At 39.9% G+C, this 14,490-nt stretch overlaps 1 protein-coding gene across 1 annotated transcript in view; it reads right to left on the minus strand.

Moving 5' to 3' along the window:
* Positions 1-498: 498 nt before the first annotated feature.
* cdh5 (cadherin 5) overlaps positions 499-14,490 on the minus strand; it is a 40,912-nt gene continuing 26,920 nt past the window's right edge. The window contains exons 12-15 of the mRNA XM_084735642.1: positions 11,216-11,346; positions 10,899-11,013; positions 3,968-4,100; positions 499-2,509 (exon numbers count right to left, since the gene is read on the minus strand). Of these exons, the coding sequence (XP_084591768.1) occupies positions 2,125-2,509; positions 3,968-4,100; positions 10,899-11,013; positions 11,216-11,346 (764 nt within the window). The 3' untranslated portion in view covers positions 499-2,124. The remainder of the gene's footprint in view (positions 2,510-3,967; positions 4,101-10,898; positions 11,014-11,215; positions 11,347-14,490) is intronic.

Consider the following 14,490-nt stretch of genomic DNA (forward strand, 5'->3'; position numbering starts at 1 on the left):
AGCCAACAAGCTGCTTGTGCCACTCCGCGTTTCCTGAGTTGTCTGGATGACTTTTGTTCTAGTAGGCCTCTGAGAGTTGGGCTTTCATCTCAACAATAAGTGTGATGATGGGTCCTGTCAAATAAACCCTGGGAACACACTGTAATTCTGTCTGAGCAGCAGCGGTGCCATTTCCTCTCTGTCTGCCTGTCTATTGTCTTTCCTCTCCTCAGAGCAGAAGATAACTGAAAATGGACAAAATGACTCCTCACTAATTTTAGATGATTGGTTTCAGAAAAAAGATTTTTTAAGGTTTCTATCTTGAAAAACCTGCAACAGTGCTAACTAAATGTTAGGAACTTTTGATGCACCTTATCTGAACTTTTACTTAACTCTGTTTATGTTATATCAGGAATTGCTGCAAGATTACATGCAGGGAAATGCACTAAATCTGTTACTATATGCAATAAGAAGCAAGTATAAAAACACAAAATAACCCACTGGACATCACAGACTGACTGTTTTCCATAATTTATCTTTCCTTAAAGATAGTCATCTTTAGCATTTCAGATAAAGCAAACATAATTAGCATCTTGCTGTGATCAAACGATTCAGCTGAAGTATTAATCTTGAAGACTTTAATTTAAATAAATGTCGGTTAAGTCACCATGAATCACCAAATGAGGTAACACAATGGTGATTGATGAAAGCCCTTGCATATGCAGTATTCTGAACTGGGTGTCCTGGAAAAAGCGTACGCAGCACACAGCTGGTGTGCATACAGAGTTTTCTATCCCCCAGCAGTACTAGTTGGTCCACCAGCAAAGGTAGGCGGAGCCAACACAACAGACTCGCTCTCTAACTGACATGTGTTTGAAGCAGTGTACTGTTTCTGCGGGTCCCTGCTAGCCTTGTAATTAAATAGTGGCTATAACCAAACAAAAAAAAAGAAAAGATCCAAAAACACACCTGCATGTGCAATTACCATTTGTCGCCATAGGTGTCGCCAAAGAAAGCGAAATGGAGATTGTTAGTTTAAAACTCTTGTGGCTGCTCAAGGATTTTCATCTCAAACAAGAAACCGTTCAAGTGATCATGTTTACAAATCAAATCGCCAACTTTTGATCAAAAATAAAATCACCTTGTCTTTGCCATGTTTCTGGCCCTTTCACCAAAAAAAAATATCAAAGTTAGAAGAGATTACAGGCCACCAACAGAACGAAAGACAGAAAAAGTATGTCAAAAATCATAAATCAATGATGAGCTGCTTTGACATGCACCATTTTTCATCTCCATGGAGACAGAATTCCAACATTAGTTAAATAAGCTCATATCCAGGTGATGAGTTGATGTAAGACTATGTGTGTTTTCTAAATATTGTTTTTCTGGTAAATTTAGTCTTTTTGTCCATGTTTAGTTGTACACTGAAAGGACTAATGAGACAGGACACATTTACCTGAAACAGAGTCAGTGGGATGCAAAATGGTGCTGCAAAAAAGAAGATGAGACATGAATACATAAAGAATTGACTGACTGAGTAACACATCTGGCCAGCAGTGAGCTGATTAATCCATCAATTATCCAAGATAAACTCTGACTGGCTACAACCCGAAGTGGAGTTTCATCTGATTGACTTCCAGATCTTCTCATGGTGTGAATCTCACGCTGTCACCAACAATCAATCTTCTTGCAAATCTGTGAAGCAGTTACTTTCTACTTTCTCCTGTGGCGACGTGTCCTGATGTTACTTTAAAAATCTTTCCAACATAAATGAAGAGATCCAAAAGCAAAAACTCCTTGATTCAACTTGACAGCACATCCTGGAGTTTGATGAAGCTCTTATTTACTGATAGTGGTAGTGAACAGACTGGGGAGGCTTGACAGACTAATGGATTTACTGAATTACACTTGGTAACAAAAGTTTGTTGTAACACTGGAAACAAGAGTGCCCTGATTCTGTTTTCAGAAGCTAGAGAAGTCTTTGGAGAACACGGTTGTCTGCTAGATTGAAGATTCTGGCCAGCATCAAAGCCTGCTTCTATGTGTGTGTGAATGTGTGTATCTACTGCACACATATGGCTGTTTTCAAAGTGTGTCTGTGTGTGTTTTGGCATCATATATGCTAACTAATGCAGACGGTCTCCATCAGTATTGATGGTAGTACTCAGGTCCATCCACTCCGTACAGCTCGGCCAGGGTCCTGAACCTCGGCCCCCAGTCGCTGAGGAAGTCGTAATCCAAGTTCGAACCGGTGGAGGAGCTCTCCAGAGAGCTGAGGCTCCCGGCCAAAGACTCGGGTCCCTCGTAGCCGTAGATGTGGAGAGTGTCGTACGGGAAGCCGTCCCTGTCGTGATCGGCCTCTTCTTTCTTCACCTCGATCATCACGGCCATGTCGCCCTTACACGCGGTGGGTTGGGAGTGGTGAGGGGCTTTCTGGACCATGGCGTAGAGAGAGGGGTGGGGGTGGTGGTCCGGGTGACGGAGCAGGGAGCCGTCATGGCAAGCGGAAGAGAGGATTGAGACATCGTAGCTATAAAAGAGAGGAATACTGTATGTTAGCAGCTTACTAACAGCTTGTTAAAGGGACATTTCACAATGATTTTGGTTGGAGAGATTTGGAGATATCGGCCACAGAGATGTGTGCTTTCTCCCCAGAATAGTGGGTGTAAACAGCACTCAGCTTGTAGGGCTCAAAGCACCAAAAACAAACAAACAAAAAAAAAACAAAACAGTATCTCTTTACAAAAATCATGACCCAGTTGACAGACCTTGTTGTGAGCAGAGCAAAATAGTTCCGGTAGGTTCTACTGCAGAAAGAAAGTAGTTCCTCTGTTTGTCTAAACATCTCTACAGCCGATATCTCTAAAGCTCTGCAGCTCACAACAAAACCATTTAGATGGATAAATAGCAGGTCAGAGGAAAATGATGCAGTAAGATTATATGTTTTTAAAACATAAAAGTCATCCAAAACCCCCTGAATCTAACATATAATTAATTGTATGAGAACGGAAATGTCAATAATAATTTCTGCTGCTTGTCTCATCAGTTTCTGCCTCTACCTCCTACAATTTCCATATGTCCACTACTTTACCCAAACCATCATGTCTTTTTATAGCATATAGTGTAGTGCAGTCAATATGGAGAGGATTATGTCTGGTTTTAATGCTATTTAAATATGGATAAGATTAGATTCAGATTAGATTAAACTTTAATGATTTCTTTTGGTTAAACTGGGTCAGTAAATTGACGGATACAGCAAAGAAAATAAATATTGCAAATAGAAGAAGTTGATGGACTATGATTTTTTATTAAGTATTAAAAGTGCATATATAAAGTAATATAAGTAGAACATCAATTCAAATATTTCATTGAAAGATATAGCAGAGTAATAGTGCCCTGAACAGGGAAAAAAGTCCCACTCCCTCTATGTGTGCATTTTAGCACATGCATCCTCCACGCTGCCCGCTGCCCTTCTTTTTTAACATGGTGGCCTGGTGAGCAATTTTCTAATTTAAACAGAACACTAAAGTATGTTTCTGAAAACATTTTAGGTAAAAAAAAAAGGCAATATTGACCTTTTATGTTCCATCACTGGAAATTAAGTTAGAAATTATAGTTGATTGTTTTGTTTCAACTGATATTAGACCTATAGGGCAGATGTCAATACCAATACCAGGGAGTAAAAAAAATCTGATATCGATATTTTGCCAATATTCTTTAAGTTTTCATGTAGGTGTATATCAGACAGCATACGTATATGTCGACGCTGATATAGACCAATATAGTTGTAATATCAGGCTGATAATATCGGTCAGTGGATATATCAGTCAGGCTATAGTTTCAATAGTTAAAAATCTTCTGAATCTTCTGAATTTCTCAGTATTTTCTGAGTTGCAAACAAAAAAATAGAATGGCAAATGTACCATGTCAGCACATTTCATTATATTCCACTTTTCTGAATAAAAGTGTGTTTTTTTCATCGACATACCCATTAGTGTCCATCTCTCCTCCTCCCTCCTCATCATAAGTGACCAGCTGCTCGTGAATCTCCCCGCTGTTCTTCATACTGGCCAGAGAATCCTTCTGGTAGCGTTTCCTCATCACAAACAGGATCACAATGACTGAAAAGCACAGCAGAGGAAAATTTGTGTCATTTTGTGCAGGTGTTTTGCTGCACATGAATCCTTTTTGATGGCAGCGTATTAACACAAGTTAAGACAATGTTGAAATGATTTGATGATTTTAAACAAAAGGGGTAGAGGTTAATAAAAGTCCACAGAGAGCCAGTTCCAATGAATAGAAATTCACTTCACATTTGCACCACTGTGATTTGACCTTGTAAGATTAAAGCCATCAAAAAGCATTCTAAGAAATCACCATCTGAGAAGCAGAAGTAGAAAATAAATATATGCATTCAGGCTATATATACCCATCTGCTGAATGCCTCATCTGTCAAAGAAATTACATAGTTGTTAGTAAAAATTGAAGACATCCACAGACACACATAAACCAACAGATTGCCCTGCCATCTTTCCTGCTGGACCAACACTTCCATGAATTTAAAAACATGAGAGAAAAATTAGGCCAGAAAAAAACACAACAGAATAAAAACGGGGACAGGAAACAAGTGAGGAAAAGTGGAACGCTAATGAGGGATTGAGACTAGCAAACAAAGCAAGGATGAGTGGAGAAAATGAGGAGTGCTTAGTTTGAGGTGTCTGAGGCGTTTGCCTTGAGCATGAAAACCTCAAATGAATCTACTCAGCCAGAAACAAACAGATAGAAACAAAGAGAGGGGAGAACAAGAAACAGGAAGAAAGACTCAGTAAATACTGAGCAGGAAGTGGAAATGAGTATGAGAAAACAACATGAGAAAGAAAGGAAGGAAAGTTGGACCTGGCACATGACGAAGAAATAAACAATTAAGAAAGAGGGAGAAGGGGGTGAGGAGGGGAGGGGAATCAGAGGACAGGAAGTAAAAGAGTTAAGACAAGAATGTACGGATGAGGGTCTTAAAAAATACAACCACCACAAAATGCTCAAAACCGACATCTATGTGAATGTGTCAAACTCTAGCAGCTGTAGAAGTTATGACTTGTCCATAAGGACTCAGGAACAAAGATGGAGGTGGCATGCCACAGAGGAAGAAGGTTGTGGTAGTTGAATGGGTCAACAGAGACCTTTGTTTGCTTCCTACACAGTCAACACTCGTTTCTACCCAAAACAAGGTCATTCTCTAACCCTAATCAAGTTAGTTTGTGCCTAAACCTAGATAAACCATGGCGCTGTTTGATCAGAAAACAGTCATTTGTAATATTCTTGGAAGGACCTGATAATTGAGGTCATCCTAATATGTATATCAAGAAACACTTGTGTACAAATATTGTATTTTGTCGTTCAATGTGGAAGACAGGAGCAAGTCATCAAATATTAACCCAAAGCGATGGTTTTTATCAACATTACCAACCACCAAGTGACAGTAATTGATGACTTGGGCAATCCAAAGCATTGTTTTTTGTCAAGCTGACTGACCCGAAGTGTCAGTTTTTGTTGAGTTGGCCAACCCAAAGTGATGTTTTTTGTCGGCCTGACCAACCCAAAATGCCAGTGTTTGACAGCTTGGGTAACTCAAAGCATCAGTATTTGACAGCTTGATCAACCCTAAGTGACTATCTTTGTTGACCTGGCCAATCTGTAGTAGTATTTGCAGACTCAGCCAGCTTTAAGTGTTGATGTTTGACAACCTGACCAACCCAAAGTGCCAGTATTTGACAACTTGACTTGGCAAACCCAAACCATTGGTATTTGACATATCCAACCCAAATTGTCTTCTTTTGTCTACCTGACTAACCCAAAGCGTCTCTTTTTTATTCACCTGACCGACCCAAAGTGTCGGCATTTGATGACTTGGGCAACCCGAAGCACTGATGTTTGACAACCTGGCCAACCCAAAGCATTTCTATTTGACAAAATGATCGAACCAAAGTGTTGGTATTTGACACCCGAGGAATGAGACTCAACAATCATTTATCAATCAGTTTGAGCACCTTTAATATAATCTTAATGTGAATGACAGGCAGCAACCCTGGAATAACAGACTGCAATTTTATCTCTTGCTTGGTAACACCAGTGGGCAATGGATTTCAGTCTACCTTGGTCTGATCAATCGTAACGCCCAGATCCTGGCTATAACAAGAGAACAAGGAGTGTAAGAGATGACACTAACAGAGATAGACTTTTACAGGTTATATAAAGATAGTTAGCCTGGTTTAAACAGGAATTCTGCAAGGCCTTCTTTTGTCTAAACTCCAAGTTGATAAGACGGAAAGAATCAAAGAAACGGAGTAAGGGTTTTCTTTTTCTTGCTTACACCTTGGATTTAAGTAGGCACACAGATGAGGAACAAGGACAAGGAGGAAGAGAAAGAATTAAAAAAGAGGAGAAACAAACAAGAGAGGGGACGAATGTTTGAGGGAAGGAGGAAGAGAAAGAAATGGGTGAAGTCGGGGCTAAGGAGATCAGGAGAGGAGACAGATGAGGAGAAGAAGGATACATTTGACATTAGATTAGGCCCCGAGCCTCAGTCCCGATATGAACCTCTTTCTCTCTCAGCGGACGGGCAGCATTAGCCATGCCTTTTAGTCGAGGGCGAGCGGGACTAATTTAAGTTTGCCTGGGAAACCAACAGATTAATCTTTTACAACACATGCTCTGCAGTTTAATAAGCTCTGGAGATATCAGACTTAGAGGGGACGAGAAAAGAGGAGGAAAAAAGAGGAAGAAGAAGCCCTTTCTTTGTACAAAAAACGACTGGGAAAAATTTCTTTTCGTGTGTCAAACCCGACTTCTTGTGAGAAAATGTGTCGGTGAATGGGGAGCGCGGTAAATTGCTTTGGGCCCTGGCAGATAATGACAAGTGCATTAAATAGTTAATCTGGCCTGCGTTGGGGGGTGTTTGATAAAGAGAAAGAGAAACAGAAAAAGGGGAAGAGAGGGCGGCAGAGGGAGAGACGGAGAGACCCAGAGGGAAAGAGAAAAAGGAAGAGAGAGATGAAGGAAAAAACGGAGGGGAAAAGGCGCGATAGTGAAGGAGTGTATTAATAGTTAATAGGTTGAGTGTTTGGTGGTGTTTGATAAGCAGACAGCACCTAAAGAGCTGATAAACTCTCCTCATTACCACTCCTATTCTTCTGCTGCTTTTCCCACAATTCTCCTCTTCTTTAACCTCTTTCTGTCTCGCTCTGTCACTCAGTCGGTCTCATTCCACCTCAGCTCTCCGTCTGCCTGTTTCACCCCTTGCCACCTCCCATATCTAAGTCTAGATATAAGTTCTTTTTTTTTCCATCTGTCACTCCACCTCCATCCCTCTTAATCTCGAAGTTCCTCTTCTCTTTGCTTTTTCTTCCTCAGCACTTCTCATCCCAGATCCCTCTTGTTTGGCCAACTATCTCCGGCGTGTCTCTCATCCAACATGACAAGTGTCTCTTTTTCCCCCAGAAAAAAAGGAGCAGGGGGCGAAGGTATCAAAGAGAATATTGAGCTCACACAACCGCAGGCATTATTTCCACATCCGCCGCTGCATTATTCATAAAACCAACAACAAAGGGAGGGGAACTGTTCCCCACAAAACACAAACCTTATTTATCGCAAAAGCAAGGGCAAGTGAATCTGTGCACATGCCCCGATCACTCAGCACCGGCTTTTTGCATCATTGATGCTGTCTTCAAGAATTCCTCTCAGAATAAAAAACACTGTGGGTTTAAGAAAACCTTTTGCACCTGTTTGTTGACAGACTGTAAAACAACCAAGACTTTAAGTAAAAATCAGTTCAGTACTTTCTAATAAATACCTGATTTTCTGCTCTCTATCCCTGACACACTGTAAAAATTGTATTTTATAAGTAGTAGTCGTAGTAAGTAATATAATGTTGTGAATAAGCCTCATTCAGCTCTTATAAGTGATTATAACAACTTGAAATTACACCCTGTTCACTTAACCTGCTATACTTGTTTCATTAAAGGTGCATTAGTAAGGTTTCTTTCAGCACTGTGTATCCGACATCATGACACCTATTTTGTCTCTGTGACTTGGACAGACTTTAAGTCTGATGCAAGAAAAAAAACAATTGTGACAATTCACTGAACCAAATTAGCTATCATTAAGTCGAGCTAACGCTGAGTCAGGCTAATGTTAGCAAGTATATCCATTATATTTAACAAACTAAAATAACACACCTAAGGTCACTGTAAAAATTACTTTACCTGGACCAATAAACCATATTTTTAAGGAGGATTATTTTACCTCTAGGTACAGCAAATAATTGAGTAAAATTGAAAACTTAAAAATTGACTTGCCTCAAATATAATTTGAATGAATTTAATGCAAACTGTGAATCAGATTATCTAGAACATCAGACTTAAAGCAATTGTGTCCATCTAACTTATTAACTTGATTTGAAAAAACTTATTTCATTTATGTGTTACCCATTGAAGTATTATTTTTAAGTTGGTCCAACAATTCTCTTTTTTCAGTGTACACGCTTAGAAATGAAGGTGCTAATTACAACCATATAGGGTTCTCTGGCTTGTTCCCATAGGAGAACCCTTTTTGGTTCCTGGTAACTTTTTATAAAGGTTCCACCTAAAACCCTGACAGAAGGTTCTACCTAGAATCCAATATTAGAACCCTCTGTGAAAGGTTCCACCCAGGTTCTACATATAATCCTTCTATAGGGCAACTGTTCCACCCAAAACTCTTTTTTGGGATTCTCTTCAGAACCTTTCCACCTTCTAAGGGTGCGAACAAGAACTCACCAAAGGTGTTCTACCACAAACTCTTGTGTATCCAGAGAGTTTCATCTGGGACCCATCCATTTCTACCAAGAACCCTTTTGTATTCCAAGGGTTTCACGTGAAACCAGTTTGTGTTCTGAGGGTTCTATGAAGAACAATTTTGTATTCTACAGATGAGCCCTTTACGATCACCATCGTTTAAACTGACCCATTGGAAACATGGGTAAACATTTAAATATTTGAAGATCTTTTAATACCAATGCTTTCAACAAACCTTGTTTAGACTAAAAGGGTTCTTCAGAAGCAAATAGTTCTGGGTAGCCCCTCACCAAGAACCCCTTTGGAACCCTTATTTCCAAGAGTGTGTAAACTACAAACATTTCACAAATGTTCGTATGCTAATGTTTGATAAACCTTAAACAAGCCCAGGGCGTCAGAGGAAGTGCTGCATTTTATTTTTTCCTCTTGCTTGAAATAAACTCGAGTTTGATTGTGATTCTGATTTGTTTACTTCCAACAGATTTCCTACTTCCAGCCACAAAAATAAATAAAAAACTAAATTAAGTCAGAGAAAGTTTTCACAAAGTGGGCAAATTCAGCACTTTTCATGTGAATATTCAATCAGCGTTGATGGTAAATGAAGTCACTTAATGCAATAAATCTCTCAGTTTGTGCTATATTGACTGAGAAAACTGAGATCTTCTGGTTGCAGAGCTGTGCAACAATGTCTTCATGTACCAGGATGCACTGTGGGTGAGCTTCTGATGCCCACGCCCACATCACCATCTTATCACCACCCTAGCCTACAGTTATTACTTTGCCTGAACATAGCATTAGGTGACAAAAACACTCAATTAGCACATCCCCTGGTTACCCAGAGATGGACACTATAATCCAAACTGAAATAGTCTGTAGTTCTTCCACCAACAACATCACTGTGACTGGACATCCACATAAACAGTGCCCAATTTTCCTTTTAAAACAAAACTGAAGAGCAGCGTTTGCCTCTGTGATTTAAAGTTTAAATCATCACCTCTTTCACCTCTGAGTATTAGTGATCTCACCTTCCCGCTGAAGGTGAGAAATTCAGCAGAAATAAGATTTTAAGCTGGTGTAAAGATTAATTTTCAGCTCCTAAAACAGTCTAAAACAGACTGTTGCAACTCACACGTCCAACAGTGTTGCGGTTGTATAATATCTGTGCATAGCAACAGCAGGTTTGGTTACGTTTACAGCAAACACAATTGTTTGGTGTATGGTTAAATCTTGAAGAAAAACACGGATTATCACTTCTATATGATGTGGATGTGAAGTTTCCTCTGTGCTATGCGATCATCACACTATTTCATGCACTAACATGGCATTTCATGTAAATCCAGTATTCTGCAAAATCATCCATTATGAATGCACTTTTTCAGAGGCAGGGCAGGATCTATTCTTGCTAGTTGTTTAAACTTGAACAATTACATTTTTGCTGCTTAAAAACATGCAAAATTTACTATAGATGTCTCTGATTTTATTAGTTGGTAGCATGAATATACAGAAGCTGGGAACAATGTGCTTCACTTTCTCACTTCCAAACATAAACAAGCACAGTGCAAGTATGAAAAGACTCAGCTATGTAGTATGCAAATAAATGAAGAGGCCAATTTAGACAATAGCCCTAACTCTTTGAACTGCCATCCTGTCATTTTTTTTAATGCATTCTTATTCCTTGTCAAAATCAGGGGTCCTACATTACCCACAATGCAACTCGACCACTGACAATTCTGTTGGAGATTCAAGAGCATTATGCTAGTGCCAGCTAATGTAGCCTCGAGCTGCTAAACCTAAGGAGAGATGAGAAGCAGGCTACTCCACAACATTTTGTAGTCTTTCAACTTGTAGTCTTTAGCCCCAACTGATGCTGACTCAAATGACATCACATGAGGCAATATATTAGATTTAATACTACTTTAAAGTGCTATTGAAGATAAAGATGGAGCAAAAAGGTCAGTGATCTCTGAGAAGGGCTGTGCAGAAAACCTCAGTAATAAGCATTTCCATCAAAGATGGAGACTTTAAGGATTGAAAGACAGAATGAAAGCAAGGAAGGGATGAAAATACTAGACAGCAACTTAAACTCACCCAGAATGGTCAGTATGCAGAGCAGGATGGCTATGAGGGCGTGAACACTCACTCCCATCCTCCGGGCACCAGCTTTGCACTGTGTAGGAATCCGCCTGGCATCACACCGACATGACTACAACAGAACAAATACCAAGTCAGTAAGTACATTAATGAAATATATTAGTGAAATAAGTTGAGCTGAGTTTTAGTGTATTAAAACTGGTTATTTGGTCTAAATAAAATAATATTAAAAATAATGTTTTGTGATTCTTCTGTGTGCTGAAATAACCTCGAGCAGTTACAGTACATCACAGTCTACACACACACACACACACCTTGATTGCCAGTGTGGTGACGCTGGTCTGGATGGGTCGTCCTCCATCACTGATAAGCACATCCACGCTGTAATCCTTGGGGTCATCCATGCTGAACGGCCCCATTTTCACGATGACGTCTGCTGTGCTGTCTTTAGAGGGGAGCATATAAATACACACAGTGAGTGTACAGAATGTGACAAGCACCTTCACAACACAAATTTACCTTTCCTTTCTGAAAAATCCATGTCTAATTTGTCTGACTCATCACTTCATCTCACTAAAGCGGATCTAATGTTCACCTGCCTGGTATATAGAGTCTTTAAAGTCTATTTATACAGCAAGGCGTCTGTTTCACAGATAAAACAAGATATGAGACCAAGAAGAGAGTCATTATATAAAGGCAGACAGATCATTTTGTGATTATCTGTCAGTTTGGTGTGTTTAGGATTTTAGTCATTTAGGATCATAGATAATGGCAGCACCTTGAAAGAACTGAAACTGTGGCATCCAAGACAAGGCTACGAATATGTAAATGCTTAAATAAATGTGTCAACATGTTTTTCTTTCCTTTGTGACTGGAAATGCCTGCCAAAAGACAATAAATCCCCTGACTATTTGAATGTAATGTTGTCACTGATGGTCAGACAGGTTTTGAAAGTCAAGAGTCAAAGTCCACAATAAGTTAAAAATCCAAGGGCACCAAAAGGGAATAGAACAAATCAAAAAAGAATAGAAATAAAAAGAGAACCGAAACATGTTGTACAGAACAGCTCTACGTCTGCTCAGCAGACCAGACCAACAATACAGTCATTAGTCAAATTCCCGGCAGGCAGAAGTTTCCTGCTGAGACGATGGGGAGAGCCTTTTTCCACAATATCCCACCGTTGAAGGAATTTCAGCGAACACAATGGCAGGAAAGACCCTTGTGAACACTCAAACATACCTAGAGACCCTCTGTTAAACTCTAAGACAAAGAAACATACAGGAGTGCTCTGGTTTAAGGGCAAGTTTGAATAAAAACAACTTGGGTGTTGCTGACATTTGCACTTTGAATACAAATTATATCAGCCTTTGCAAAATGAGGTACACTAAATCTCTTGGCTCAACAATTTCATCCCTCCTGAGACTTGTTGCACATTAAAATGAACTCCGCTTCCACCCACAGGCCACACACTATCATAGTGATTATTGGTAAGACTGAAGCAACTGATCATTAGTATATTCAAAAGGCCTTCTTTTAAAAGGACAAGCTTTTATGTAAAACATTGCACAATTTCTCACAAAAAAAGGTGAAAACAGAATGTTTTCTGTGGACTGAAAAGGTGTTATTATCAAATTTCCTGAATGTAATTCTTATGTGTTTTGAGCACACCAATTCAATCCTTTTCACCTACACTGTATAAAGGCCAAACATCACCAGAAAGCAGTGCGTCATCTCCAAAACTAGACGCTTTTGGGTGCCCACACATTCGCCATTGTTTTCCAACTAGGCGGAAGCACTACTCTTGCCGTGACCTCACATAGCCGGTCTGGCTCCATGCATGATCATTCTGCTATAGAGAAAAAAAAAATCCTAAGGCTTGTGTGCAATTCTCTAAACCAATCATAATTGTTTCGGGTGCTGCCAAGGCCAAGATGCAGCAATAGTGGCAATGCAAAATAGTGTCGGGACGAACTTGTTTTGGTAGAACAGTTGCATGTATAGGGAGTCGAGCCCTCTCATTGAAATGGCTAAGTCACTGAAGAGAAAGAAAAGATAAGAGCTCTTAGCTTCTTTATGTTCATACCATTAGCTACTCAGGTGCTAATTTGCCATTTGGTTGGTTTCAAGCTCATTTCCTGTTTCGTGTAATGAAACACAGATAACGGACATGGCATGCGGCAACTGAAGCAGCCACCCAATGGCAGGCTCATACCCAAAGTCCACATCCGGTGAGTCAGACTACGCTTAGCATGGCTCACCCCTTGAAACTGCCACAAGCACTGCGATAAAAGTTCAAAGTGTTTCGACACTGATCTTGGTTGCCGTTGAGCTTTCAAAGTGCAAAAAATGAGATAACAGATGTATGTGACGAGATAGTTAAGAAGCGACACATGCAAGCCAGGTGTGTAGAGGGTGATGGAAGAAAAGAAAAACTCTCTAACACAACATTAACAACATACCAAAATCTCACCACAAAGTACTGCATGACAAATCAATTTCATAGGCCTAATTGTCTTCTGGTGACGATAACAAAATAATAAGTACCAATTTCATTTTTATTGCAAACAGATGCCTGCAGAAGACTTTTAAATTACATTTATTAGCTGGAAAAGACAATGGGACCACAGTATTTAGCCTTATTTAGTGGTCCAATTTCAAATTTGATTACAATAACAGAAAACTGATATTTTACGAAGGCTTTTCTAAGCTCTTAGAAGAAATGTACCCTTCCTCTATCCTTCAGAAATATGGGAGAATTGTGACCCAGGGAGGAAACCAGGAGAGGGCAATTAAAAATGGGAATTCATGAGGTTTGGTGTATGATTTAGTTGACAAGCTTAGCTAAATCCAATGCTGAAGTTAAGTCTCTGTGCCCTACCTTGAAGTGAGCCAAAACTAAAATTCATAGCATCTACTTATCATCTGAAGGCAGCATAGCTGGTGAGCTAACAGCTAACATGCTAGCACGAGTCAGTCAAAATCATGACCATAATAGCCATTCAAGAAAACTGCTGGGTCACTTACAGCAGAAAAAGTTCACGTCACGGGTGAATATCTCAAATCCTGCTGTCAAACTAACGGCAAGAAAACATGTGTGAGTGAGATGCGGCGTAGTGAAAGTTCAAAATGTCTGACAGCTGAATCAAGTTTATACAACCACCCCACTGGGATCAGATTTCCACTGTTCCACTACAAGACAACATGTAGTCACTGAAGGTGTGTGTGTGGGAGGACATGGGTACAGATGAAGCCTTAACTAACTGAATAAAAGATGAAAACAGCTTCTGTCCTCCCTTCATCTCAGCCCTCATCTCCGTCTCGTCTCCCGCTCCATCTTTGTTTGAATTCATCTTCTTCCTGTCTCTCTGGATTTCTGTAGATTTCTCACTGTCCTCTCTCTATTTCTTTTGTTCTCTCCATCTCTCTCTCCTCCCGCATCTCATTAGTCTTCTTCTGTCTTCATCTCTTTGTTTTTCCTCCTCCTCCTCTTCTCTCTCTCTCTCTCTCTCTCTCGTCTGTCTGATATTAATGCAGTGAGTTTCGTGTAGCCGCCTGGTCTGAACACCAAGTCCTGTCACTTCACTGTGCA

Source organism: Lutjanus erythropterus, chromosome 14 (genome assembly GCF_056507025.1).
Source record: "Lutjanus erythropterus isolate fLutEry1 chromosome 14, fLutEry1.hap2, whole genome shotgun sequence".
Taxonomy (NCBI): Eukaryota; Metazoa; Chordata; class Actinopteri; order Lutjaniformes; family Lutjanidae; genus Lutjanus; species Lutjanus erythropterus.